Source organism: Pterocles gutturalis, unplaced genomic scaffold, assembly GCF_000699245.1.
Source record: "Pterocles gutturalis isolate BGI_N339 unplaced genomic scaffold, ASM69924v1 scaffold38400, whole genome shotgun sequence".
Lineage (NCBI taxonomy): Eukaryota > Metazoa > Chordata > Aves > Pterocliformes > Pteroclidae > Pterocles > Pterocles gutturalis.
In genome coordinates this window covers 13,360-39,488 of record NW_010139677.1, presented here as the reverse complement: position 1 = coordinate 39,488, position 26,129 = coordinate 13,360, and the positions used below count along the sequence as shown (strand labels likewise).

The following is a 26,129-nucleotide window of genomic DNA, read 5'->3' as shown; positions in this document are numbered from 1 at the left end:
TTAATAATTCTGCATCATCCTTAGTATTCTATGCAGATCTGATGTTGCTTACTCAATTTTTTTCTGCTTAGTGAAAACATCTGTATTGGACCTCTTGAGGCATGTCTAATGAGCCATTATTGCTGCCAATTAAACACTAGCCCAACAGAAGCTCACAGCAGCTGACACTGTTACAGTGCAATACTTCTTCATTGCCTCACTAATTATACAAAAGTTAAATTTGTAATGAAGTCCGATATGTACTGGCCAATTACAGCTGCTTGCAATGAAGCTTAATGTTTTCAAACATGTCAGTTCTCTGAGCCTAAAATGCTTTGTTGTCCTTTTCCTGAACCCCTAGCCATTGGCCAAAGCACTGAGGACCCTAGCTTCTCAAGTCTTCAGAATCAGAGCACATCACTGGCACAACACTGGAATATGCTGCTACCGTTTTATGAGACATTCGGCAATCAAAAAAGTACAATGATTTCAGTCCTTTTGCCTAGTGCCTTCAGCTAAGGAAAAAAAAAAAAAAACAAACAAAAAAAAACAAAAAACAAAAACAAAAACAAAAACCAAACAAAAACAATCCCAAAGACCTACCGACCTCAGAATTTCAGAATTTTTTAAAATCAAAGATTAACATAGTCAGACCTCTATGTTTGTCACCCAGAACGAAACTGGTAAGAACAGAGAAAGGGTATTCCTGAAATGAGAAATACTCTTCCAGCTCAGCAGTTGGTTATTAGTGGAATTTTCTTATGTAGGTATGTCTAAAGTTGAATTTTATCAGAATTTCTCATCTTCGGGCAATTTGAAAGATTTGTGTTTGAGTCACCAAACTCAAATTTCAGAAAGAACACCAAGTCAGAAACTGAGAATACTCCTTTTTCAGCAACCTTTATTGCTCATAGAAGAAAAACTTAAATAATACTTCTGATACATCATGTTGGCTTGCCAATGGTGATTTCTTAACTATAAATTGGAAAAGAGAAACTATAGTACTTTAAGTCATATCTCACACATGAGAATGAAAACTCATTAACTGAGATGAATGCATTTAAAACCATGTCAAAAATGGACTAAAGGATTCTTTTTACTTTTCTCACTACATTTGTAATGAAAGACTGGGTGCCTAACTGTGGAATAGAGTCCTGCCTGAGAAAGGGATGACCCTTACTTCTCTCCTTGATGCTGACTGTGTTGAACTAAAGGTACCACTCCTCACTTTTTCCACAGACTGGTATGTTCATGAACAAGACAGACAAAACACATCAACCTGTGTCACAAGGAAGTCTCTGTGTTTTTGGGATATTCTGTAAATGACAGTGAGCGATCAGTTTTCCCTCCATGCAATGTCTTACCCCAACAACTGTCTAAAGCTAGGTGGTTTAGTACTCTACATATTATTAACATGAAACACAAGAATCCTAAGCTAATTTTTCCACAGGCTATTTCATGACTTGTACTACTGATTGAATCCTTGCCTCACCAAAGGCATCCTGTCTCTTAATAAAATGCTGTCTAGTCAGTTATCCACTCCCAGCAGCTACCTGTCCTCTCCATGCATTTTGAATACATCATCAAGTGACCTGGGTGACTGAATTGTCACCAAATGCCCAGCTTTCACTGAGTAGATACTGCGCTCAGGAAATAGTTTCCACTTAGCAGCAGTCACCAAACAGCCTTGGCAAGCCTACAAGTCCAGATGTTAATGACTACTGGAACTTTATTTTTCACGGAACTAGATCCACAAAATGAAAAAAACTTATCATTTTAAATGTATATGTCCCTGAACCCTCACTACTGAGTAGCTGGATGTGGTGGGTTAACCTTGGCTGGATGTCAGGTGCCCACCAGGCCCCTCTATCACTCCCCCTTCAGCAAAATAAAGGGGAAGAATAAGATGAAAAACTTGTGGGTCAAGATAAAAGCAGTTTAATTAAAGCAAAGGCCAAGGCCATGCACAGAAACAAAAGGTAAACAAAGATGCTATTCTCTACTTCCCAGGAAAGCAGAGCTTCAGTGTGTGCAGCAGCTGCTCCTGCAGACAAACCCAGTAACCAATGCCCCCCTCCTCCTGCCTGCCCTGGGCTGTTATGGCTGAGCTGAGGTCACATGGTCTGGAACAGCCAATCCGGGTCAGCTGTCCCAGCTCCGCCCCCTCCCAAGCTGTGTCACACACCCCCTGCTGGCTGCCAGGGTCACACTCAGCACTGGGAGGGCTGCTGGGGGCGGGGGGTACTGACTCCAGCTCAGCCTCACCCAATACACTGGAAAAGTAAGCATATATCCGCATTATAAACAGGGATGTAAAAGAGAAATCCATCCTCTTTTCCACTAACTGAACTATGACAGTACCTGCCACGCTGTAAGACAAGAAGTGCACATAAGGTGTCCACAAGGCTCTATCTTCACGTCCTTGTCATTCTCTGCACAGATTTTACAGAGCTGAAAAGTGGAACCCATTTCACAGTACAATTCATACTGCTCCTGTAACAAAAGAAAGCCAAGTGATTATTTCTTTACTGTGATTTATACACAAAGAATATACTTAAGCAGCAGTAGTGACACACATTTCTCCGAGTCCCCTGGTTTCCAGCCCCCTTATTAGTCAAGGAAATTATTGCTACCTATTGAAAAGCCACACGAAGGTTACTGAAACGGCTTACTTTGCTTCTTCAAACTTATGTTATACTACAATACCTGTTACAACAAAAGTTTAAAATATCTGTGCCTAATAGGTTTTCTACCGACTTCCTACATGTAACTGCTATGCAAGGAATATGTCCTGTTTTTCCTTAGTTGCAGTTAAGAGGAAGATATTGAACACATGGTTGTAAGTGAGAAATCAAGTGATGAATGGGAACAAAACTGGGATTTTATTTTCTAGATACAAGTTTAGGAGTAATAAAAGTTATTGGACTGAAAACTGTCAAGCAAAGAGGGCTTTCTACCTACAAGGATGTAGCATGGTAGTATGGTTAAAAGTAAACAACCCTTGTGAAGGAAGTACAGCAAGAATACCCCCCAGGGTAACATGGCAACAGTCATGCACAGATCATTCAGTGCTTTATATCACAGAATCAGAGAATAGTTTGGGTTGGAAAGGACCTTAAAAGATCATTGAGTTCCAACCACCCTGCCATGGGCAGGGACACCCTCCACTAGCCCAGGTTGCTCAAAGCCTCATCCAGCCTGGCCTTGAACACCTCCAGGGATGGGGCATCCACAGCTTCTCTGGGCAACCTGTTCCAGTGTCTCATCACCCTCACAGGAAAATATTTCTTCCTAATATCTAATCTAAACCTACCCTCTTAAAACCGTTACCCCTCATCCTATCACTACACTCCCTGATAAAGGTGGAATGCACACAGAGTACTTGGAATTACAGAAGATTCAGCAGGTCGTCCTGTCTGCTCTGATGAAAGGGAAGACCATCTAAAATAGTATGGCTCCTATCTAGTCTGATGCCTTTCCTTGAACATATCCTCAAGTCTTCCAGACGCCTTTGTCAGCAAAAATGCTCTACACAGTATACCTTTACCTTCTAGTGGTAATTGCAGCACCACTTTTAATCAAGCATTTGTCTTGAGGTGGCTACTTCCTATTACTTGAGTATCAAACATCTGCACATTAGTTTATCACATCATCACTTAAAAGACTACAAACACATCTACATAGTCTAATTTTCTCTGCAAAGTGACTCCCTTTAGGTACTTAATTATTTTTACTGCTTTTCCCTGATCTCTCTTTTAATTTGCACAATAAACAAAGAAGAAAGGAGACCTTGGAACCGATATCTTTGTAATAAATGAACTACACTTTTCCTCCTGGACCTGTACCATTCCTATTCAGGCTTCAAAACTACCACTTTATCTTCATTTTATTTCCTGCTATTAGCAAGGAAATACCAAGCCACATAAACCTGTACCATCAGATCAGAAAAATCTTTAATAACCTTTAACCACATTTCTCACTTGGTAGAGGCTTAGAATAAAGAAAATTTTCAAGACATGTTGTCTGCATCACCATCCCCTCTAGAGTGTAAAGGTTTATTATCCTGTTCTTCATCTAAGCCCTTCCATCAACAATGTATTTTCACTCTTACAAATTTATTTCTCACATTTTAATAAAAGCTTATTATCACTGCTAGATGAGATATTACGGGAAGTGAAGATTACAAAATAACTGACAAACTCTGCAACATACCTGGGTGACTTTTATATGATCATGTGGTGTGGGTTCACATAATCCTGTCAAATCAGGATTGTAACTTCGTCCATCTGGGAACAGATAGCTGCATCACAAAAATATTGTTACAAACATGCACATTTCTTTAGCTTTATTAGCTAAATAATACCTATGAAATTTCAAAGGGAAAGAATAAGTTACAGCAGACTACTACTAAAATGCCTTGTCTTTCCTCAGCTGTCTTTCTTATCTTTTGGGTGCAACTGTATTGCCACATATGCTTTTTGACACATGCTTAAATTTAATTATAAAAGCACGGGAAAGATTTTAACATCACATGCACAGCTACCACCAGAATACAGCTGAGCTTTGATTAGTAGATAACTTTCTGGGGTTAGCTCAACAGAATATTATTTTAGATCTTCACTTCACAGTAAGCTTATACTTGCATATATTCGTAGGGATCTCTCCACTACGAGCATCACACTCAGTGACTCTGTAGACTATTTCAAGTAATGGAGCAGAATAGAAGGTAGCACACACTTGTGTATAGCTGTGTGTATTGTAACATATAATATTACACATACGTAATAATATTATGTATCTGGGAATCCAAGATGCAGACTGGACTTTAAGCAAGAATCAGTGGGGGCATTTCAATCCTGTGGGAAATTAATAATGGGTTAAATGATATTACAGAGTTTCAGATATTCAGATTTATGTTACCTCTAACTTGGAAATGGTTTTTTGAAAGTCACATTGTAAATAAAACCTTCTCACAGTGTGACTTAACACAGGGTACAAAACTTCACCCTGCATTAAATATTCTCAGCCCTAGTCTTTGTTAGCTCAGTTTTCGTCAAATAGAAACAATACCATTGTAAGTGTGTTTTTTTTATTACAGGTATGAAATCATCATACCTAGAAAAAATTGCTGGACTGTGCAGGACTGAAAAAAATTGCAAAATTCTAAAGGGTTTCTCAGTCTTTTTTTGATGATTGATCAATTTTCCTGTTTTTTTTTTTTTCATTATGATCATGTGGTTATATCAAGACATATTCCAGTGAAAAGACTCTGACACCAAAAATTTGTCTGTTACTTCAGCAAACCTAGTAAAAATGTACTACTTCTCCCTATAAACTTAGATTCTCTCATAATTATAAATCTTTTCAATAAACTATTAGAACCTGGAAAATGTTCTGGCTACACAATATATAAAAAAGCAATTACATAGCTTTCAAATCATCGTCCAGAGCTAGACACATGAGTAACTGGCAGTAGTAATAGTTCAATAAGCTTAAGTGCATTTGGGACTCTTACTAAGGGCGGGGAAAGGAATCAATGTGACAGCTGTCCAATTTTATTTTCTCCTGGAATTTATCTGCTATGAGGTATGGCTTTGGTTAACTTTACTCAATGGAACTACCTGGAAACAAGTGTTTTTAAAATGAATGAAAGGGCGGTCCTTAAACTCCAAGGGAATGCTAAACTCCATATCCAGATTCTCTGTTATAAAGATCTTTAATAACTACCCATATAAGTATTAGAAGAACAAGGAAATCAGGATTTCATACCTATGGCGACTATAGGAATTTGTACTTACAATCCTTCCCGGCTGCCATCAATCAAAGCTTGAAACAGGGGCTTATTGTGAGGTATGGTCTGCAATATGTTCCCATCGCTAGTCACATATCCAATGGCCCACTGTCCCAAGCGAGTGCAACTCAGTCTGAAAATGTAGCTTGATAAAAACAAGATGAATACAAAAGTCAGTGCTAATCAGAGTTCAGCAAAACAAGTGAATAGAGCAAGGAGGGTTTCTGGTTAAGACATTGAATTAGGTCTCTGACGATTCGGGTCAGATTCCCAATTCCGTCACGTGTTCTTTGTACAACCTCAAATAAACCTGCATCTTTTATGCTGTCAGTTCCTCATTACTGGCAAATTTAAAAAAAAAAACAAAACACATAAAAGAAACACATAAGCACTGATTAAATTCATAATTTAAGTGTGCTATCATGAAGGATGTTGATGATTTTTACTTTACTATTAAGCAATAATTCAGTGTCAATTTTGAAAAGCAAATTATACTTTCAAATACGCTTTTCAAGAATGCTTTTCTTGTTGTATCTACCTCAGAAGAAGAAAGAAAAAGCAATGTAATTTCATTTTTTTCTGTTTATTTGTACTTATTTAGACTTTTGTGTGCTAATACAATTTTTTTTTGCTTCATAGTACTGTAGAAGAATTATGGCATAAAAACCAGATAATGGTTACAAAAATCCTATGTCTTCAAATCTAAAGGGTCAGCATTTTTTGAATGTGGATTTCTAAGCTTTAGTATCAAACTATTTTTAAAAATACCTTTTGATATAAATAAAATCACAAGTATAAAAAAAATACCTACTACTTCTCTCTTCAATCTGTTACAAAAAAAAGACAAAAATTCACTCCTTCAATATTGTAGTGAGTATAAGTATCACGGAATATAAAAGTATGAACCTGGAAGAATTATGTAGCTTCTGAGACAGCAAGTTTATTTGGAAAGCAATAACCAGCAAAACCTCTCACCTCCCAGGCTTAGTACTATATTTTTGCAACCTCGCTTTCACTTCATCGTATTTTTTTCCATATATCCAGGATGAGTCACAGCTAAGAAGTTCCAGTTCCTCAAGATTGAACCCCACGGCTAAAATAGAAGACAAACAATTAAACAGATGCTGCCAGGTAGTTGGATATTTCTAATAAAAGACAATTTGTCAGAGAGGCCTTGAAAAACACACACTTTTGGTTAAGGTCTACATAGTACAAGAGACTGCCCTATATACCCACCTTTGCTACAAGGGTTCCTTCAAACTAATTATTCCAAGATCAAGTGTAACTTTTTGGATAAAGATTTTGAAGACTTGAATTTAAGGGATCTCCTGTTTGTAGCTACATAAAATATTAAACATCATGTTTATTTAGAATGTGAAGAGTATGGCTCCATGATGGTTTAATAAAAACACAATTAAGCCTATTCTTGAAAGGTCCTGAGGCACTTTCACAGCTAATGATAAGTAACACTAACAAACGAAGCCTAACAAAGCCACTAATTTGAGCTGTCATTCCTTTTCTTATTCTTTACTTCTTGTTTCTTCAGCTACCATAATTGTATTACATCCAGAAAACAAAACAAATATTGACAGCACTTCATCACAGTCTTTGCTGACTTGAATAGCAAATGCTTTGGAAAACTCAGTGAAACATGCTGATATGCTATCACTTTGAAGAATACAGAACAGTCTTTATGATGATTTTTAAGTAGTAGATTAATACAAATACACTAAGTGTTCTTTGCCAGCATGTGTAAAGACAAGACACTGCCTCTGAATAGTTTGGAGAATTTTTTTTAATGTATTTTTCACAAGATCAAGGCAGGTGCAGTTAAGCAACACGAGAGAAGAAGCTTGTGTTCTTGTGTGCCCTGCAAATTCCCTTTAAAAGGACTTCTAAAGGCTAGTAAAGCAGAGACGAAATGCCTGCGTGACACACTTGAGCAGAGTATCCTAACATTTCTGTTTGAGATTCTGAGACATTTCCCAGGCAAACCCTAACCACTACTTAAACACGGATGAAAACCTGTTTTAAAATTAATACCTTTTCAAATCAGACACACAAAATAGAAAAGTTTCAGCACAGGGGCCATAAGAAAACTCAAGTGCTCAAATTTGTACAAAAGAAAGGAGAGAAAAAAAAAAATCACAATCCTAGATGCAACACTACATCCTGCCAGCTCCCCTCTACATCCTCCACCTAAGATGAATGCCAGGAGGCTTCATCACTTTGTCCTTCAGAAAAACAGGAAACACAAAAATGTTCTTTCTCCTGATGTGTTACTCAAGTCCATGCACGTAAATCAAAAAGGATGATCAAACATTCAGTACTTTGATGTTGTGTTGGTCCATGGTAATACAAAGGCTTGCTACAGTTAACTATAAAATAAATGCAAGTGGTGTGCAAATGGGAATGTTAAATAGGAAAAGATTTGTACCCTTGCTCTTCTATGGAAATAAAAGGACAACTTAACTGAACACCTTAACAGTGACAGAATGAAGTCCCTTTCCTTCAGAGCATCTTCATATTCTGCCATGCTAACTTTATCTCTGGTCAGAGAACACAGCACTTAAAGCTGTGCATGCATACGGGGGGAGACAGGGGGAGCAGCTTCACTTTTACAGGATCTCCAGAAAAAGCAGCCTTGCTTTCTTCTGTGAATAGCATCATTATAAATGTAGCTTTTCTGTAACACAACCCACAGTTGGCAAAACAGGATTTTGATTACTTAAACAATCGGGATTTTCTCTCCGTGGGCGTGTGCACACAGTTATAGAAGTTGTTTAAAAATTAGAGAAGTAAAATGTAACCTCTGGGAGAAGTTCTCAGACCAAGTTCAGCGCAAGTTCACTTCAACAGTTTTGTAGCTATTGCACCAGTTGGTAATCTGGCAAAAATGCTCTCTCTGCTTCTTTGTTAAATTAAAAGTTAATCCTAACCAGTCTTCTCTCCTTACATGTATCAGTACTACTGATCCCCTTTTCCTAGCACAAGGCATGGTAACCAATCAAACCAGCAATGGACTCACAAAGAAACAAATGCAAACATTCATTGGCTTACAGAACAAGGAAAATAAATTTCACTTGAGGCTTCTGTCCTGAAGTTTAATGCAACTTATAGGACCCCACACAGGGTCAGAACTAACCATTACTTCACAGATCACTGACTTTTCATTTAATTTTATACTTGATGGACAGATTAAAACAAAACAAAAAGACCCAAACCCTGCTACTATTTTTAAGTAGAATGCTTAGGGGAAAAAATCCTACAGAAAGAAACCTTAAACAAACACACTTCATGGTGATGTATGTTGCAGTCACCGGGCCTCAGACATTTTGCAGTCAAGTTTGAGATCAAGATTTGGGCTTGATTACTAAGCTGAACACCACAGTAGTTTGCCAAATACTGAAAAGGGAGAAACTTTTACAGAGTAGAAACTAATCCCAAGGCAGCAACATTCAGCCAGGAATGCTTGATCCTATCAAGCTCTACATAAAGGGCAAAGCTTAGGGGGATTTTACTAAAGCAGCATAAAGTACAATGATCTATATTCTATAGTTTATTATTTCAAAGAGAACCCCCAAAGTTTTGTTCAAACCTTCATAACTTGTGTTTTAATAAGTGACCAATGTTTGTGGTTAAATTAAACAGAGAGATTACTTACACCATAACATTTTCAACTTCGATACAATTTTGACTCAGAATGGAGAGGAGATGATAAAATCAAAACTCTGCAAACTAAAACCATTAATCATCTCCTGCCAAATCTTAATATCAATTTCATAATGGCAGCGTTTCCGATAACAGCCAAAACAAGAAAGCTAAACAGAGATTATCACAGAATAACATGGAAGACGGAACAAACAATTGGTATTTTGAACATATCTCCAACAGGCTAAAGAATAATAATAGAAATCACTTAGGTTGGTAAAGACCTTTAAGATTGTCAAGTCCAACCACTAACCTAACACCACCAAGTCCCCCACTAAACCATGTCCCTAAGTACTTGATAATCCTTTCAGTGAAGAAATTTTTCTTAACATTCAATCTAAACCTCCCCAGCACAATGTGAGGCTGTGCACCAGTATATCACTGTACGAGGTAAAGAAAATGAATGATCAAATAAATGGTTGCATACCTCAAAGATTCCTACATACAAAAGAAATATTCAAAGTGACAAATTCAGAATCAGTACATCTAATATGGATGCAAACCAGCACAGCCTTCTATACTGACTAAAATACTTCAAGTACGTTCTATAGAAGAGACAGAAGGTTAACAGAGGCGCATAACACACATACAAGCTTACTTCAGATTAATGGTATTGCCAAAGATAGTTTCTTATTATAAATAAACAGCAGAGCACTAATGGCAAAAGGATGTTCATAAAGAGTTAGGCCTACATTTAGCCTGAAAAAAAGCCATAAGCAGCTTTCCTTACCTGTTTGTAGAAACACTTCACATAGGTATATATAGATACAAAAGCATGATGAAAACACAAGGTAAACTTAGATAAGTAACTGAAGGTATACATTTCCAGGAAGGCATTTAAGAACAGTGAAAAATAAATAAGCAGCAAACACAAAGATACTGTAATCATATTAAATATGCATGGAAATGAAGCAGGTGTTGCTGAATGTTTTCAGTTTTTCAGATTTAAGTGTCAATGCCCCAGACATCTCTGATGGACTGAAAACAAATGCACATTTCTGAATTCTAGTGTTTCAGTTACTTCAGTTTTTTTAAAAAAAATCTTCTTCCTTGACCCATACGTACTTGCCTCAAGGCACTAAGCTTCTCAAATTCACACAAGTATCTCTAATTTTCAAATCTTACCTGAAATAATCTAGTGAAGATATCAAATTCAAAAATTGAAATGTAGTCATTGCAGGTCAAGTCGATAGTAGATTTAAGAGCCATTGCTTCCAAACCAGAGCTTATCTGATGAACTTCATGAAGGCACTGCCTGAACACTTTCCATGGCACTATAGTTCTGTGAGAGGGGTAGAAATACAAAAATGTAATAAAACCACATTTGATACCTTATTTAGACATCAGAACTGGACTTTTAAAGAAGTGAAACATTAATTTGGTTTCTCTACAGACAAAAAAAAAGTTTTAAAAAAATGAAGTTTTCTGAAAGCAGTCTAAGCAAATGAAAGACCAGATTACCTTGTTTTAAACACAGTCAAACAAAGTGTCATCTATTTTACAACAAAAAATAGTCAAGCTTCCTTAGGCAAACAACAAAAAGAACACTGCAGAAACTGAAATATTCTACCAAGTAGGTGTAGTAACCAACCTCGCACACTCTCAAAGATAATGTAAAGGCCCAGCTCTGTGCTTGGTAAAGAACTCCTTTCGTCTCAGCCTCTGTTCTCAGAATGATAAGCATCAATTTAGTATCTACTTGGATGAGATTTTTTTTATAGCTAAAGCTCATAAACACTGGTCAAGTAACATGACAGCAATCAACCAGATATCACCAATACTGGTCCAAGGCCTATCATAGCCCACGACAGTTACATGATTGTTAAAGACACAAGTCAGATCTTCACACACTTGTAGGATGGGGAGTATTTTCTGACAGTAGTGAATGTGGGAAAAGGTGGGAAATCAGAACAGAAGGAAATTAAAATTCTCCTGTCTGATACAAAGCTGTGTTCTGTCAAATTCAGTTTCTATTTGCATAGTCAGAGATAACGCAACTTAGCTATTTTGCTAACCAAGTGCTTATATTTTGAATCTGACATGAGTCTGATCCATCGAAAGTGCTCTATTTTATTACTCTCAAAACCATGAGAAATTGTTCAATAATATAAATTCTTCTCATGCCATTAGGGTCAAATCCAAATTTTGTAAAGCTATAACATCTTCTCTTAAAAAAGTTCTGCCTCACATTGAGAGCAGATTATATGATATTTTAAAAACATTTTAATTAACCAAAAGATAACCAACATGTAACTATTAACCAACATATAACTATTTTCAGGTCTTAACAAGATCTCATACATGCATTGTAACATTTTGTTAATAACTGCTAAAATGACAAAAGACACAGACATCACAAATTCATCAGTAGTTCTTGCAATTTTTATTAGATCACATTGTCTTTTTTTATAAGACACAAAATATTTTATTCCAGTTTTTCTAACTCTTTTGTTATGTGGAAATGTATATTACTTGGTAGTACGGTACTGTGGAAAAAAAATTGTATTAAGTTGGTCCTGCATAAGAAATATTATGCAGTTAACCTATATTAAATTTTTACATATAATTTGAAGTACAATGCTAAAGACACACCGCATCAGGCATTCATTATATTTGTAAGTGCAAAGAGATCTACTTGTTACTTGGAGGTTTATATTGAGAAAGTCATAAATTATAATATGTGAAGTTTAATACATCTCAGAAGATACTTTCATCTGTGTATGAAAAACAGGAAACCACAAAGAGCTGAAGAAAGATACCACATCAGATGCCATTTAAGAAAGAATGCACGTCAAATTTTGATTATGGTAAAGAGAGAATGAAATGTTGTACTAAGTTCAGAGAACAAGGTTGGAAAATATCAGTGCTTTTCTGGTGTTAAAGTTGTCATAGTTCAAGTGCCTACTGCTTATGTAGTTCCTGTAACCATGGCTCTGGAACGTTTTCTGATTCTCTCTGTAAACCACCCTAAATGGTTACAGCACTGGGATCACCCTGAAATGGGGCTAGACAAGTTTTTTGCTTTTGTTTTCTGGGTTTTTTTTGGAGTGGGGCAGTGTTAGGGGTTGTTTAGGGGCTTTGTTTATTTTGGGTGTTTTTAAAGGGCTAAGACAATAACCCTTAAATAAAAACCAACTGAGATTCTATCAGGGATGATTATAGCCATACTACACCTTAAGAACTGCTTTTTCATGCCTTGCCTGAGACACTTTCATGAAAACGCGTTCATTAGATGCAATTAATAGGTAGGATCTTCCGCTGCCTATTCACTAACACCCTGCACCCCCCAAAGCCCCAACAACAGAAAAAACCAAAAATCTTCAGGAGAATGTTTTTAGAGCTCTCTTGGCTCGTAGTTTGGCTGAGACAGAAACCAGATATTGGGGAATGAGTGATTAGCTACTGAAATAATATCTAAAGTTATTTTGTGGGACTTTTTCAAGTAAAAGTGTCCGAAAAAGTGGTGACCACAATTTAAAATTCACTAAATTCAACAGATTTTCTTCTGCAGCTTTGTGGAATAGCTGTTTTATCTTCAGCTTTCTTAAATAAAGGTGAGACTTGGTTGTTGAAACACATTCACTCCTATTTCTCAGCAGCTACTTTTACACAATTATCATTCCCAAATACCTTGAAATAGCACCAGCCAGAGATCATTCATCCCCCAACACCTCCCTCCAGTTTAAATATACAAATTGCTGCTCTCTTTTGAGACCTTGCAGACAGCATACACTCACTCAAAATGAGGGCATTACCAAGTCTTCATAAAATGAAGGATTCTGCAACAAACTCTCCGCCTGCTCCTGCAGCACTGAAATCTGGTGACCTTTCAGGCATACTAAGAAACATTTCCCTCTGGCAGAGATCTAGGAGGGGGTCATGCAGAACACTTCCCACAGTGATGAGGGGGTGAAAGACGTTTTCACAGACAGCTGACAAGTTGAGATTCTGTTTGAATTAACATTTCACTGCTGTTGCTTTCTTGTGTTATAGGGGATATACAGCCTTTGAAGGCACCTTTTCATTATTCAAATCCAAAGAGTTATTTTAATTGTTTGGGGAGGTGGCAGGGACAGTGGGAGGGGGAAAGGAACAGGACCAGTCAAACCAAGGTTGAGACTGGGACCGTCCTAGTTAATAGCATGCTTAGATTGTTGTTTAAATGTGTGTGTATATATACATATATTTTTAAACAGAAACAAAAATATTGCCTTCATAGAAAGAAAAAACAAGATTATGTTTGTAATTAAATACTGCCTGCAGCGTTCAGCTCCTGAACCATAGAAGGTATCTCCTGTAAATATCTTCAGTGATCTTTGTCCTTGTAATATTTGTTGCATCACGCCCTAATGATACCCTGCACCAGAGGCTGGCAGGTATTCTGCACACGCCTCATGCTATTAGGCTGAGTGTGGACACTTGTCTAGGAAGAGGTGAGTTAGTCAGCTCTGCTACAGCTCATCTGGAAGATCAGATTTGGCATCCCAGTAAGAGTTCTCTACAGAATTAGGTGGAGGAAGTGCAGCGTCTCAGTATTTAAGGTATTTAACCTTAGTTACATAAGCTATCCCTTGCAGCAGCACACACATGACTCCAGAGGATACAGTGTTCTGGGGAGTATCTCATGTGAGAGTATGGTACTACACAGTGACCCCTCAAATGTTTGATGACCAAAGTTAAGAGCCCTACCACATGTGCACATGCACACGTTATGAACAGATACACCCAGAGCTTTGGTAACAGTTTCTCTTTTCATAATTTGGGGGAAAAAAACAGGACACTGAAGTAATACAAAAATATTTGACTACATTATATGCACATACTGTTATTGTGGAACATTTTACTTTATAACGACCTTCAATTAATTCAAAATACTGAGAGACTATTTTAGAAGGAAAAAAAATATGAAGGAAGCTGAAACACACCTTATACAGCAGAAAAAATGTTATGGAGGATCTTTTACAAGGAAAATCTATTCTCTATCTGCCAGACTTTTAGGAAATTTTTCATCTGTGCAGTGCCTTTGTACTGCGTTTCCTCATTGTTAGAGCAGAAGCAAGCCTATACCAATTTAAGGAAAGAAGACACAAAATAAAACAAATGATCCTAAATATTTTTTCCTCAAGAGGCTTTCTGCACACATCTCTCTCAAATCGAAACAATTATCTTATCTTGGCATTTACCTTGGGGTTGTCTTCTAAAGAAGAGTCCTGTCAAAAACCCTAAAATAAGCCATTTCTCCCTCAAGTCTCTCAAAATGACACTACTTCTCCATATTTCTTCTGCAATAGTAAAATTAGTAAGTGTATTTGAAGAATGATGAATTAAAAAGTGTTCTGATTGAAATATAAGCTTTTAAAAATACTTTTACATAGGATGGTATCTATTTACTATTATTGACATATGTCAAAACGAAGCATCACTCTATAATCTCAAATACAGTGTTTTAAATACCACTCACACAACTTCCATATGCTTAAAGAAGGATTAGTGTCCAGCACGCAATTTTCAAGCAATTTAGCAGAGGAATTTAGGTCCTCCCTTCCCTCCTGCCCTGATCACATGTACACAGGATTTTCTTAAACTGAATCCTGCTACATTATTAAAAAAGCAAAAGACATTAAAATAAACCTGTAGAGGAAGGAAATATTTTCTGGGTGTGCAGAGTACAGCACTTCAGTAGAACTGCAGAGATGCAGCTATTCTGGAATGTCAAGTGACACTGCTCCCATTTGAACCAGAGCAGACCACAAGTATGTCTAGGAGCGCAAACACGTACCTGTGTAGCTTACACTTACAGTGAACATTTTTGTCTGCAAGAGACTCTCTCAAATGTTGCCAGAAAACATAACATGAAAAGGGCATTACTGTATCCAGAGCAAACTCAAAAATATTCAAGCAAATACTGACCCAGATAGAAACAACATTCTTTGCAAGTCTGCAGTGAGCAATGTGGATTTTGGTTTATCATCACTGAACAGAGCATTTTCTTAAGACTGCTGCTTCAGTTCTAAGTGAGAGGCCACATGTTTTCATTGCTTCTGAACTGCACAGCAAACAATTGACACACAGAAGGCTTGAGAAGTTCAGTCCTAAGGGAAAAAAGGAATTCTGCCATATCGTGCCAGCACAATTGTTAAATAGTCACATCATGCAGAACAAATATAGACGAATCTAACATGAGAAAAGGGAAGGTAAAAGAGAGAAAATGAGCCTTATGAAATGGGGAAAAATATACTACCAAAATTATCTACTTTCAAAGCTGCATAACTGTACATTGTTGGAGAGACAGCAAGCTAGTACCTCCTTAAGGGACGCAGGAAGTCTGCATTTCCTGAAGTGTCCCTGAAGGGATACACTCATCTATACATTTCCAACTCTGATCTCTAACCACAAATCCAAAGCACACCCATGCTTTTGCATGTCCTTTTATACTTAAAACACTGCCTCTCCTGTCTATCCATCGAGGCTCTGCTCTGTCTCGCAATCTTTTGTGCCAACTACTACAACTTTCTTTTTTCTACCCTTTGTACATGTAATTTTACCTTATTCTTAGCCACCCAGAATAGCCATGAAGATCACTGTCCTTTTCTGTTTTTTAATCATATCTTGCAACTTTATGTTGACTCGCTCTTCCCTATAGTATTATGTCTTCTTGTCCAAACTCATTTATCTTGCATTTGTATGAAAAAAATCTAGCGAGACTTCTGTCTCACTAGCACCCATGGAACAGTACCTTCTGCTTTTAGCTCAAGTTTTTAAACAAGGGTACCACCAAGCCTATTTCCCATGCTGCTGATCAGCCAAGGAGGGGGACCATCCTCTAAAAGCCCCATTCCCTGTTTATTTCCTTCTTTAAAAGTTCCTGTTGCCAAAACACCTGTCTTGACAGTGACAAAGACTATGGCACTCGGATCACTGCCTCTTCCTCTTTCATCTGTCTTTGGCTTCCCTTTATGCTTCAGTTCAGAAGCTTCAGATTTGAAGCCCTCTGGGTCAAGACCACCTCTTCAGTCCATATTTTTAGTGTCCAGGCAACAGAATGGCTCTTGGGCAGTATCAGCAGCAAGAACAGGAAACCAAGGAATAAACTAAGGGGATCAACAAGGTGTTAAAACCTAGCTTATCTGAGGTCTCACTTTCTGACAGCTAAATGTTTTCAAGTTAAGTCATGGATTGTGGCCTGCCTGTTATACTGCTTCTTCTCTAAACCCAAGCCACAGAGGCTACGTCCATTCTATCCTGAGCCAAAAAGCACTGACCACAAGCAGAACCACAACTAATCAAAATTTAGAATATCAGCCTGAAATACCCTGTTTAACTGCCACTGGAAAATCAATAGCCCTATTTTTCCCTAAATTCCAATTAAACATAAATACATTTCAGGCCTCGGCTGGGGGAAAAAAAAGTATCAAAGCATTCAAACAGTAATGTGTTGACCATAGAAGTGAAACAATTTATATTTCCTTAGAAACTAAAAGGTGGGGGGAAATCAATTTATCTGACAACAATAACACAAATGTTTTCAATTTTTTAAGGTTTCACAATGAAGAGCAAAACCTTAAAAGTTGAAATAAATGGCAGAATATGCCATGGAGAACTGAAAATCTGAGAACACTGACATTTCACTGCTGATTCATTCTGCAACATGAAGACAGCCACAAATCAAAAATTTCAATAGTTACAAAGCCCTGCATGACTTCACTGCAGCTTTCAAATTCAGATGCTGAAAAGATCTGTTAGGTCATCTCACCCACTCTCCTCCTCAGTTCAGGATCACTCCCAGTGGTATTTTGCACAATTTTTCTCAGAACAGAAAACTAGGAAAAGACAGGTGCTATTAAAATCACAGAGGAACTGGGGGATTTTAACATCCAGCACTATACAGTGATAAAAGGTGGATAATGAAGAAGCTATCAGATTGTTTTATATGCATATTTACAGCCCACTGGGGGATACTAAAGTATCTGTAAACAAATGTAACTGCTGATTACATGGCTTACAATTTCACAGTTCCATTTAACATTACAGTTTAGCTGAACATCTAACTATCATTTGCTTCAGTACAACTATAATGGTAAACTACAGGTGAAGATTCACTCGGTCCAACATTTGTATTCCAGTAACCAGTACAAATTAAAAAAAAAAAAAATAAAAATCACACCTTCTCAATTTCACTGCTTTCCTGCTTTTGACACTATCCAGCTCTTTCTTGGTATAGATCTTAACCTAAAATCTTGACCTTGACCATGGTGTAAAGCTTGTGCCAACTTACTCCTTAGTTCTTTTTCAGCCAGCTCCTTTATTTAAGAGGCTCTCTTCTTCCTCATAGCCTGTGAATATGCCAAAGAACTCCACTCCCAGCCTACTCCAGTCATTCAGCCCTTGGAAAGTTCTCACTCATTCCTGTTTGTTTTTTTTTTTTCACAAAGCAAATCCAAAATTCTTCCTATTCCCTCATCTCCCCAATAGCTCTTCTCTGTCAGCTTCATTGTCAAAGTCAATACACCAAAACCATCCTGGGCCTTCTATCTGATGCTGCTCACCTCCTCATCTACCCCCTAATTTGGATATATAGTCTTCTTTACTCTTTCAGATAAATCAATTCCTCCATTTCTTCCTTCATCATAGTGCTATTGTCCACATTCTCCTTCCACCCACATAATCAAAACTCACTATCTCCCATCTTGATTTATCAATCCTCCCTACACACTCCTAAACCCCACATTAGTCTCTCCAGATCCTTTCCCAACATCTTAGCACTTCCAAGGTTTCTCCTTTTCCTCTGAAACATGCCATACCGGAAAACTCCACAATTGTAAAGGTTCTGACTATTTATGCCTTTTGCACTCTCAGCCTACGTGAGGGCTTACGTTTTCCATTATTGACGGATCTGCTGCTCTCAAAAGCACCACAGCATTCGCTCCCACCCGAGATTCTCTAGCTACTGACATTATCTAAAAGTTTTGTAGAGGTGTATCAGAAATGCAAAAGTTGAGAAGGTATTTGAAGGCCAAGAATGTGTGAAGTTGTCTCAGCACATTGCTCTGATGGAACCATTCAGATCGCTGAGTTCTACGAACAGCTAGACGCGTGATCATCAGAGACTTGAAACAGTCTAGCCATTTATTTTGCTAATGAGTTTGAAGTAATGTGAACATACACCTGACTAGCTTTAAACACCAAAAGAATGACTGCATCCTATGATACTTATTAATAACAGGATGAACAAGCTTAATTACAGCTGCACAGCTTTGCAGCAAGTGTTCAGACAGACAAATGTAACCAACAGAATTAGAAGTTCCCCATTCTAAGAGCGGTGAAAGAAATTAGATATAGGTTTGTGGTTTTTTTTAAACTACAAACTGGATTCTTGGAAATTTTATCTTTTGGGTTTTACTCCACAGCAAATTATAATATATTGCTTTCTGTAAAGAGAAGTGTAGGTCACAAATTGAAAGCCAAAGATTTGGCTTAAAAACATAAATGACTATTGACCTCCTTGCTACTTAGATTATTTTAAATTAAAAAAAAAAAGAAAAAAAATTGGATTATATAAAAGCTTCCAATTAATTATGTTTAAAACAGGAAGATTATTTGTATTATATTACGCTAAAAAAAAATTTAATCTAGTAGTTCCAATTCCCTCCTTCCAATCAGATCAAACAATGCATCAGAATTATTTCTTGTGCTACAGTTTACCCATCAGAAGCCAAGATCCAGCACAACTAACTTTTTTATTTATGCTCTAATCTTGAGCAACATTACTTAGTGACCTCAAAGTAAGGGCTGCTTTTTGCAAACAAGCGAGGCGTCCAGGCTTGCCCTGTAAAACAGAGACGCAGCCAGGGAACATACAATGCAGCTCCTCCCTGTACTCCTTCATTGCACTGCATACCTAACCAGAGTAGGAGGTTTCAGATAGTCCTAGGGGGCTCACCTTTAGGTGGTCAGGTTAGAAACAGATTTTATCAGTTGTTTGCAACACCCAAAAGTCTTTATGTAGGCTCTGCTTCCCAGGAAGTGATACTAGCATATTTACAAACTAATTTGTCATAACAGGCCCACTGTAAAAGATGTGGCTCACAGGCATATCTGCCATATATTTCTAAATGGATTAGAAAATAATTAATGTTTATAAAGCCTCAGGCATTTTGTTTAATGAAGAGATTAAATGTAATGCCAAATAAACCTTTTACTCAGCTGTTTGACATACATGCTGTTACATGTTTTACAGTTACTTAAGCACAATTAACCAAACTTGAGACAATGGCAAGGCTGCCAAGCACAGATCAACTGTTCGCTGCTTAGAAGACAGGTAATTAAAACAAGTTCAGTTTACTAGAAAAGAGCTGCGAGCACTAATAACTGTGGTTATTTACCTAGTCTAAAAGTAAAGCACCAGACAAGACATAAAAACTGTCCAGGCTACACTAGGTGACCAAGGTTACATATGTCATTAACTGGACATCCCCAAACTGCCTTGGTTCCTAGGCATTTTTGGTGCATGGATGTTTTAACCAAAGGAAAAACAAAAAAACCCTATCAAAGTACATATGAGGGAGAGGGGAGCAGGTCGGAGGGTTAGAACTAAAAGTTTGTATTTAAAGTTGCATTTTATGAAGTAATTTACATAAGCAGGAAAAAACCCCAAAGCATAAAAAAGGCACGGCAGAGCTCTGGGGCCCTGAAAAGGATTAGTAAGAAGCACTCCAGGGGATGAGTCAGGAAAGAGTCAAGTGTGAACAAGAAAAAAAGAGCTAATTTGTCCAGACCCACAGATGCAGTTGAAAAATTCTTCTTACCAACCTTGTTCTGGTAACAACTTATTAATATGTTACAAAATCCTCCTGTCTGACACCTCAAGGACCTATCTATTGTGCCATCTCCCAAAGGAAACTGGCAGGACAATTGGAAGAAAACTTGAAAGGAAGCACTTGAATCTCACACAAAAAGTACAAGTTAGTAGAGAAATACAAAGAGGAAGATGATACTGAATAGGGAAGCTGATGAAACTGGTTAAGGCGAAATAACAGAAAGAAACAGCAGCTTGCAGAAGATGAGATCTGTAAATCCCAATGACAGAAATGCAATCTGCAATCAAGACAGCTGGTAAAGGTCATTCAAGGAAAGAGCCCAACTGAAGAGAAGGATCATGAGGAGATTTAAATTCTGAGAGTTGCTAAGCAAAGGGGAGAAAGAGACGAAGAGAAAACAGAAACACTGAACAAAGATGATCGTTAGTTATTTTTTCAAAGCTTGTGTTTTTCTCTTTTTGACTGACTTTTTTAAAAGCCTCATCTCACAGAGACCCCTATATGTCACGTAAATTAATCCTTCAGGTAACTTTATCTGAACTTTTGTAGGTATTTTGAAGATCATTTTCACATTACAATGGGTAACACAAAACACAGTCAGATTCCTTTCCTCTAACAAAAAGAAGATTGATAAAACTTGATCACACTCTAACATTACCTACACAGGAAAGAAATTTGTTAGAAGACTGAAGTTACCAGATAACACTATAATGAAACCAGAAAGCTGGAAGTTAGCAGTACGTATGTTTAGCAAAACTGGGAAGTGAAACTGTTGTAAATTCACACTGAACAAAATTAATTTGCAAATGTGCCAACCTACTACACTGGTATTCTAAATAAAGAACTAAAGACGTATTTTCAAAACCTGTTCTTGCTCAGAAAACGTAACAGATTGTTGCAGGAATTGTTCTGTGACTTGTTATGGCCTACATCATGCAAGATACCAGACTTGATGACCACAGTGACTGCTCCATTATACTGTAACATATACAAAACTTTTGCCTCCTGCCTCTTATGTCACTATTCCGCTAATAAACATTCCGTATGAGAAAGTGATAAAGCTACGCATCTTCTATTAGCCTACATCTGTAACATAAATGAAATTGTTTCCCAAAAACAAACAAAAAACACCGCACCTGCCCACTTTTACATCTCCAGTATTGCATTCGCTATAAGAATTTAACCACATACCTACAAGTCACACTTAGCATTCTTTTTATGACCCGTTCTTAAACAATAATTTTCTCCAAAACCTGCTTTTGATTAAACTTTCTAACATATCACCAGTTATTTTATATCTTTCTGTAACAGAACGTGAACAAAAGAAAACATCAGTTACCCGTAACTACGTTATAGGTAGTACAGTTGTAGAAAAGTAGTTTTGATTATTACTTAAAAACCACTAAATATTGTAGTAGTTAGAAAGTTAAAGATAGGATAAGGAAACATACTGTCCATGAGACCAGTATCAAGTTCCTAATTCAGACCTTAGCATTATCAGTTGCAGAATATACATAAAAAATATGAAAGGACATGATTTGCCAGTACATTATGAAAACAATGTACTGTCTTCACCCTAGAATGGAACTAATAAATTTCTTGCAACATAGTCTAATTTATGATTGCATGAAAGTGCCCTTGACAGAACTGTCCATACTATGACTTTGCAAAAAAAACCAAACAAAACAAACAAAAAAACCCCCCAAAACCAACAAAACTGTTAAAACAACAAACAAAAAAAAACCCCAAAACCAACAAAACTGTTAAAATGAATTTACCAATTTCAGTCAAATTGAAGACTTGGATAAGAAATTACCTTTAAAATTACCACCCCCATACTTAGAAACATTATTTAGATTTTTGAAAATATAATTATTTTTCACGCTTACAATTAGAAAGAAGCAAGGATTTTGCAAAAAGTTAGTACTTACTTATCTCCAAAGAATTTTCTCCAGAAATCTGCAGCATCAGCTTTGGTGATACGAAAGTTATCACCCTGGAATTGGCCATTTGGAAAAATAGCCTTGATTTCTGCAAGCATGTGGCTGAAGATGAGGGACAGCTTTGTTAGGTTTCTCCTGTGGATATAATAGGAAAAAAAAAATCACATGAAATCCTTAAAATTTAACAAATTGAATCAGTCTTTCAGTATCCCATATATCCTGCATTTCTGTCTAATAACCACCGTGTGACACAGGAAAATCTTTGAGCTTTCAACTGAAAACATCAAAGAAATACAAATCACTACCTTGTTTCCATGTACTTCTGAGGACTTATTTTTCATAAGTCTCTAGGAGTATAAAATCATTTGTTCAACCTCAGAAAATATTTGAGTTCTCAACTGCATATTCCAGATACACTTCTGATCCCCGTAAAGATTAAACTTGAGTGTTTCCATTTCATTTAATCATTGCAGAAGCAGGAATTTATACTAATTAGACAGTCAATACATAAAAAAGAAAACCCCACAAAAAAACACCACACCAAAAAACTCAAAATATATTTTTATAAGTGACATCAAACCCACTTCAGTCCACGTTTCTAGAAATATAAACATAGCACAGGACTAGATTTACTCTTTTTTCCTATGACAATTTTATTCTTTTTATGCTTTCCAGCTTTCCCTTACTGAAGCTACTTCCTATTCTCTTTTTAAATGCCTTCTCTTTAGTTAAAACTTGCTTTCAGTTTTCAGTGTCACTTTAGAAACAAAAATCAAGGTTTTTGCTATCAGCTCACTTCCATAATCTTTCCAGACTTGTAGCAGTTCAAAAAAAATTGTTTAGTTTTTGGCACAGAAATCCCATTTAGCATAGCACAAAGAACATTGCATCCTTAAATGCAAATAATCCTATTTTATGGAAAAATCTGTGGGAGATGGTGGGGAGAAGAGAGAGAAAGGTGAAGCAATCCTTTTAATAGTTTTCTTCTGGAGATTCCATAGATGATCCTTGCAGTAAAAAAGGAGTATCTTCCCACCTAATATATGAAATAGAGACCACCCAGGAGATTGAGAAGTTTTTGACGAAGAATTTGTATCCTTATGTATTTTAATGAGTTAGAAGTGTCCTCCATGATCTCAGGTACTATTTAATAGTGCTTCAAACAATTTAATGAAAAACATAAAATTCTTATCAATCACATAATTTATTACTGCTTATAGACACTATTTTAAACAAATCCAAATTTATTTGTAAGTCCCTAGCCACATGGAAAGATTAAGATAGATTTTTACATACGCATACCAAATAGCTTTCAGAATGCTCAAAATCTCAAAAAAAAATGGTTGAACAGATTTCCTGGGGTCTTCCTAAAAGAACACTCAACATAGTACTGAAGCAGGAATTATTTCAACTAAATTTGTGCACAACTTATAACAGAGATTCCTGTGGAGGCTGTGTTGCAGATTTTATTATAGGTTTTGCTACCAGGAAAACTATGATAAATACAGTTATTTTGAAAACATTAAGTAACTTAAAACAAACAACCCCCCGATGAATACACTCTCCCTCCCCTCAAGATCCAGAATGATTGTAGGGCTAATTCCTTCAGAGTCCTTTAATTCCTCCGGTATAATCAGATGTCTATAATTACGATGCCCAACTGTTCCTTATTTTCTAGATTTGTTCCTTGCTGTCCCCCTTCCTATGTGCTTTGTACTTTAATTACACACACGTGTTCTTTATTAATTTACTCCTCAGAACTCAAGCCTGATGCAGAGAGCAAGCAACAGCTATTTTAATGTGGCTTCCTCAGCCTGCCGTAGGCCCAAGATTAAGCAAGAAGCTTTCTGTACTCAGGACAGATGGGAACACGATTCAGTGCAAGTCTGAACAGAGCTCTCCCTTGCCTGGTACACCATGTATCTATCTACATTAGCACTGTACTGTGCTGCAGGGGTTCTTTTCAGGTTCAAATTTACCTTGTGAGCTTGTTGGATGCATGAGGCCTGAGCCCTGTAGTGAACTAAGGGATGAAGTCAGGTGCGGGTGCCATCTGGGGCTCCTCCTTGCCCAGAGGGGAGTGTGTCTGTGTGCCTGTATGCACAAGCCCATGCACATGCATTGCCTGTTAGGTATAGCTGCACAGTACGTGACCAGAACCAGTAACTGGTAGGAACTGGACAGCAAACACACAGGATAGACATGCACCCAAATGGTCGTACCTATATCACAAACCCTGTTCCTTCCCTCTTTGAACAGCACCAGTCACTAAGTGTATCAATACACTTCTGTTTCGTTATACAAGTTGGTTAAAACAAATAAAAAAGTCAAATTACTTTTGTTTGTATACGTACAGACAAGAAAAAAAAATGTTTTAATATCAAACTAAGATACCTTCTTTTTATCTGACTGCAAAGCTGAAACTTGAAACCAACTAGAACCTTATCTGTGCCTGAACACACGTCACATAGCATGTGTGCTTAACAGAAAATGTCAAATTCTTGATCATTTATATATATGGTAGCTGTGTTTCCTCTTTGATTCTTACTGTACCAGATTATTATCTCAAGTCCTTCTTTGGCATCAAATAATCATGATAACTCATGTCTTAGCTTTTCACTTACATTTTTTCTTTAGAATTGTAAAGCACATACTGCACCTTTTTTACTTATATATGCTTATGTGATACCAGATCTTAGTAATTTATTGAGACACTGATACAAAGTTCAATGATTTCAGAAATGGTTTTCAAGAATTATACAAGGTGCAGAGACGATGCCATCAAGGTGGGCCTGTGATTTTCCATACCTGTGCGTTTCACACTTCTGACAATGTCTATACATTTTAGCACACGTATTTTTGCTGCCTTGTGGAGGGCTTTCCCAGGGCATCTCAAGAAGCACATACTCCACTTCATCCGCTTGTCAGTCTGTGCCACTCCATTTTCTAAGTTAGGAAGACTCCTTTTTCCCCACCCATATAAAGATGGGGCAGTGTCAAAAAATTTCCGTCTTATTTTCCATTTTTAAATGTAAGACAAGGTACTCAAGTCTTATTTATTTAAAAACAACTAAAAACATCAGCTTCTGCATTTTGGTGAATAATCCTAACAGAAGACAAAGGGTCAGTCTGAACCACCTATTTTAGGTCTCATTCCCTCCACGAGGCTGTAAAGAAAACAATCTTTATCAACTCAGTCTACATCTCTGACTGCAACACAGGCTTTTCTTCTCCTGGTCACAGTAAAGACTGTTGTAGTGGCAGAGGGACAATTGTACTGGCAGTCTGGTGGCACAGAAGAGCTGAGCAGTTACGTGCTCTGGGGAGACCCTTTGACTCACTAGATTCTAGCGGGAAGAGCTATCCTAAAGGATTATATTGGAGCTTTACCTTTCAGAAATCAAAATTAAACAACACTGCCTCTTTATATCAAATTGAACTGAGATGACAATTCTCCACAACATAACAACTACCGTGGTAAGATTTAAGAATATTTTAATATTAAATAATGCTATATCAGCTGCATTAGGTCTCTTCCATATTATTTGCAACATACTCAACACCTATTACTTGATGTTTTTCCTATGATTCATGCTTAGTTTTTGCTAACTTTCTTTTGCCAGCTGAAATTGATGCCATACAGTTCAAACCCCTTGTGAACTTGATTTCTGAAGTATCAGTTTTTCAGTCATACTCTACTATTTGTTGCCAAACATGCTTGTACAGGAGGGATCTACTGAAGAACCAACAATGTTTGAACCAACCCCAGAACACCTAAGATAAAAATTAAAAACTGAATGTTAATTTAGTACAAAATTGTAAAGGTCTACTGAATCAGTAAACATCTTTTGGTTAATTAGAAGAAAGATACTTTTTCTTTTTTTAATT

At 37.0% G+C, this 26,129-nt stretch overlaps 1 protein-coding gene across 1 annotated transcript in view; it reads right to left on the bottom strand.

Annotated features, from left to right (window-relative positions):
- The window catches only part of LOC104460843 (E3 ubiquitin-protein ligase CBL-B-like), a gene marked incomplete at both ends in the record, with an annotated part of 40,726 nt that extends 18,350 nt beyond the window's left edge, over positions 1 to 22,376 (bottom strand). Inside the window, 7 exon segments of the mRNA XM_010083402.1 lie at positions 2,341 to 2,472; positions 4,192 to 4,279; positions 5,778 to 5,915; positions 6,746 to 6,800; positions 6,803 to 6,863; positions 10,607 to 10,763; positions 22,230 to 22,376. Coding sequence (XP_010081704.1) covers positions 2,341 to 2,472; positions 4,192 to 4,279; positions 5,778 to 5,915; positions 6,746 to 6,800; positions 6,803 to 6,863; positions 10,607 to 10,763; positions 22,230 to 22,376 — 778 coding nt within the window.
- Positions 22,377 to 26,129: the final 3,753 nt, after the last annotated feature.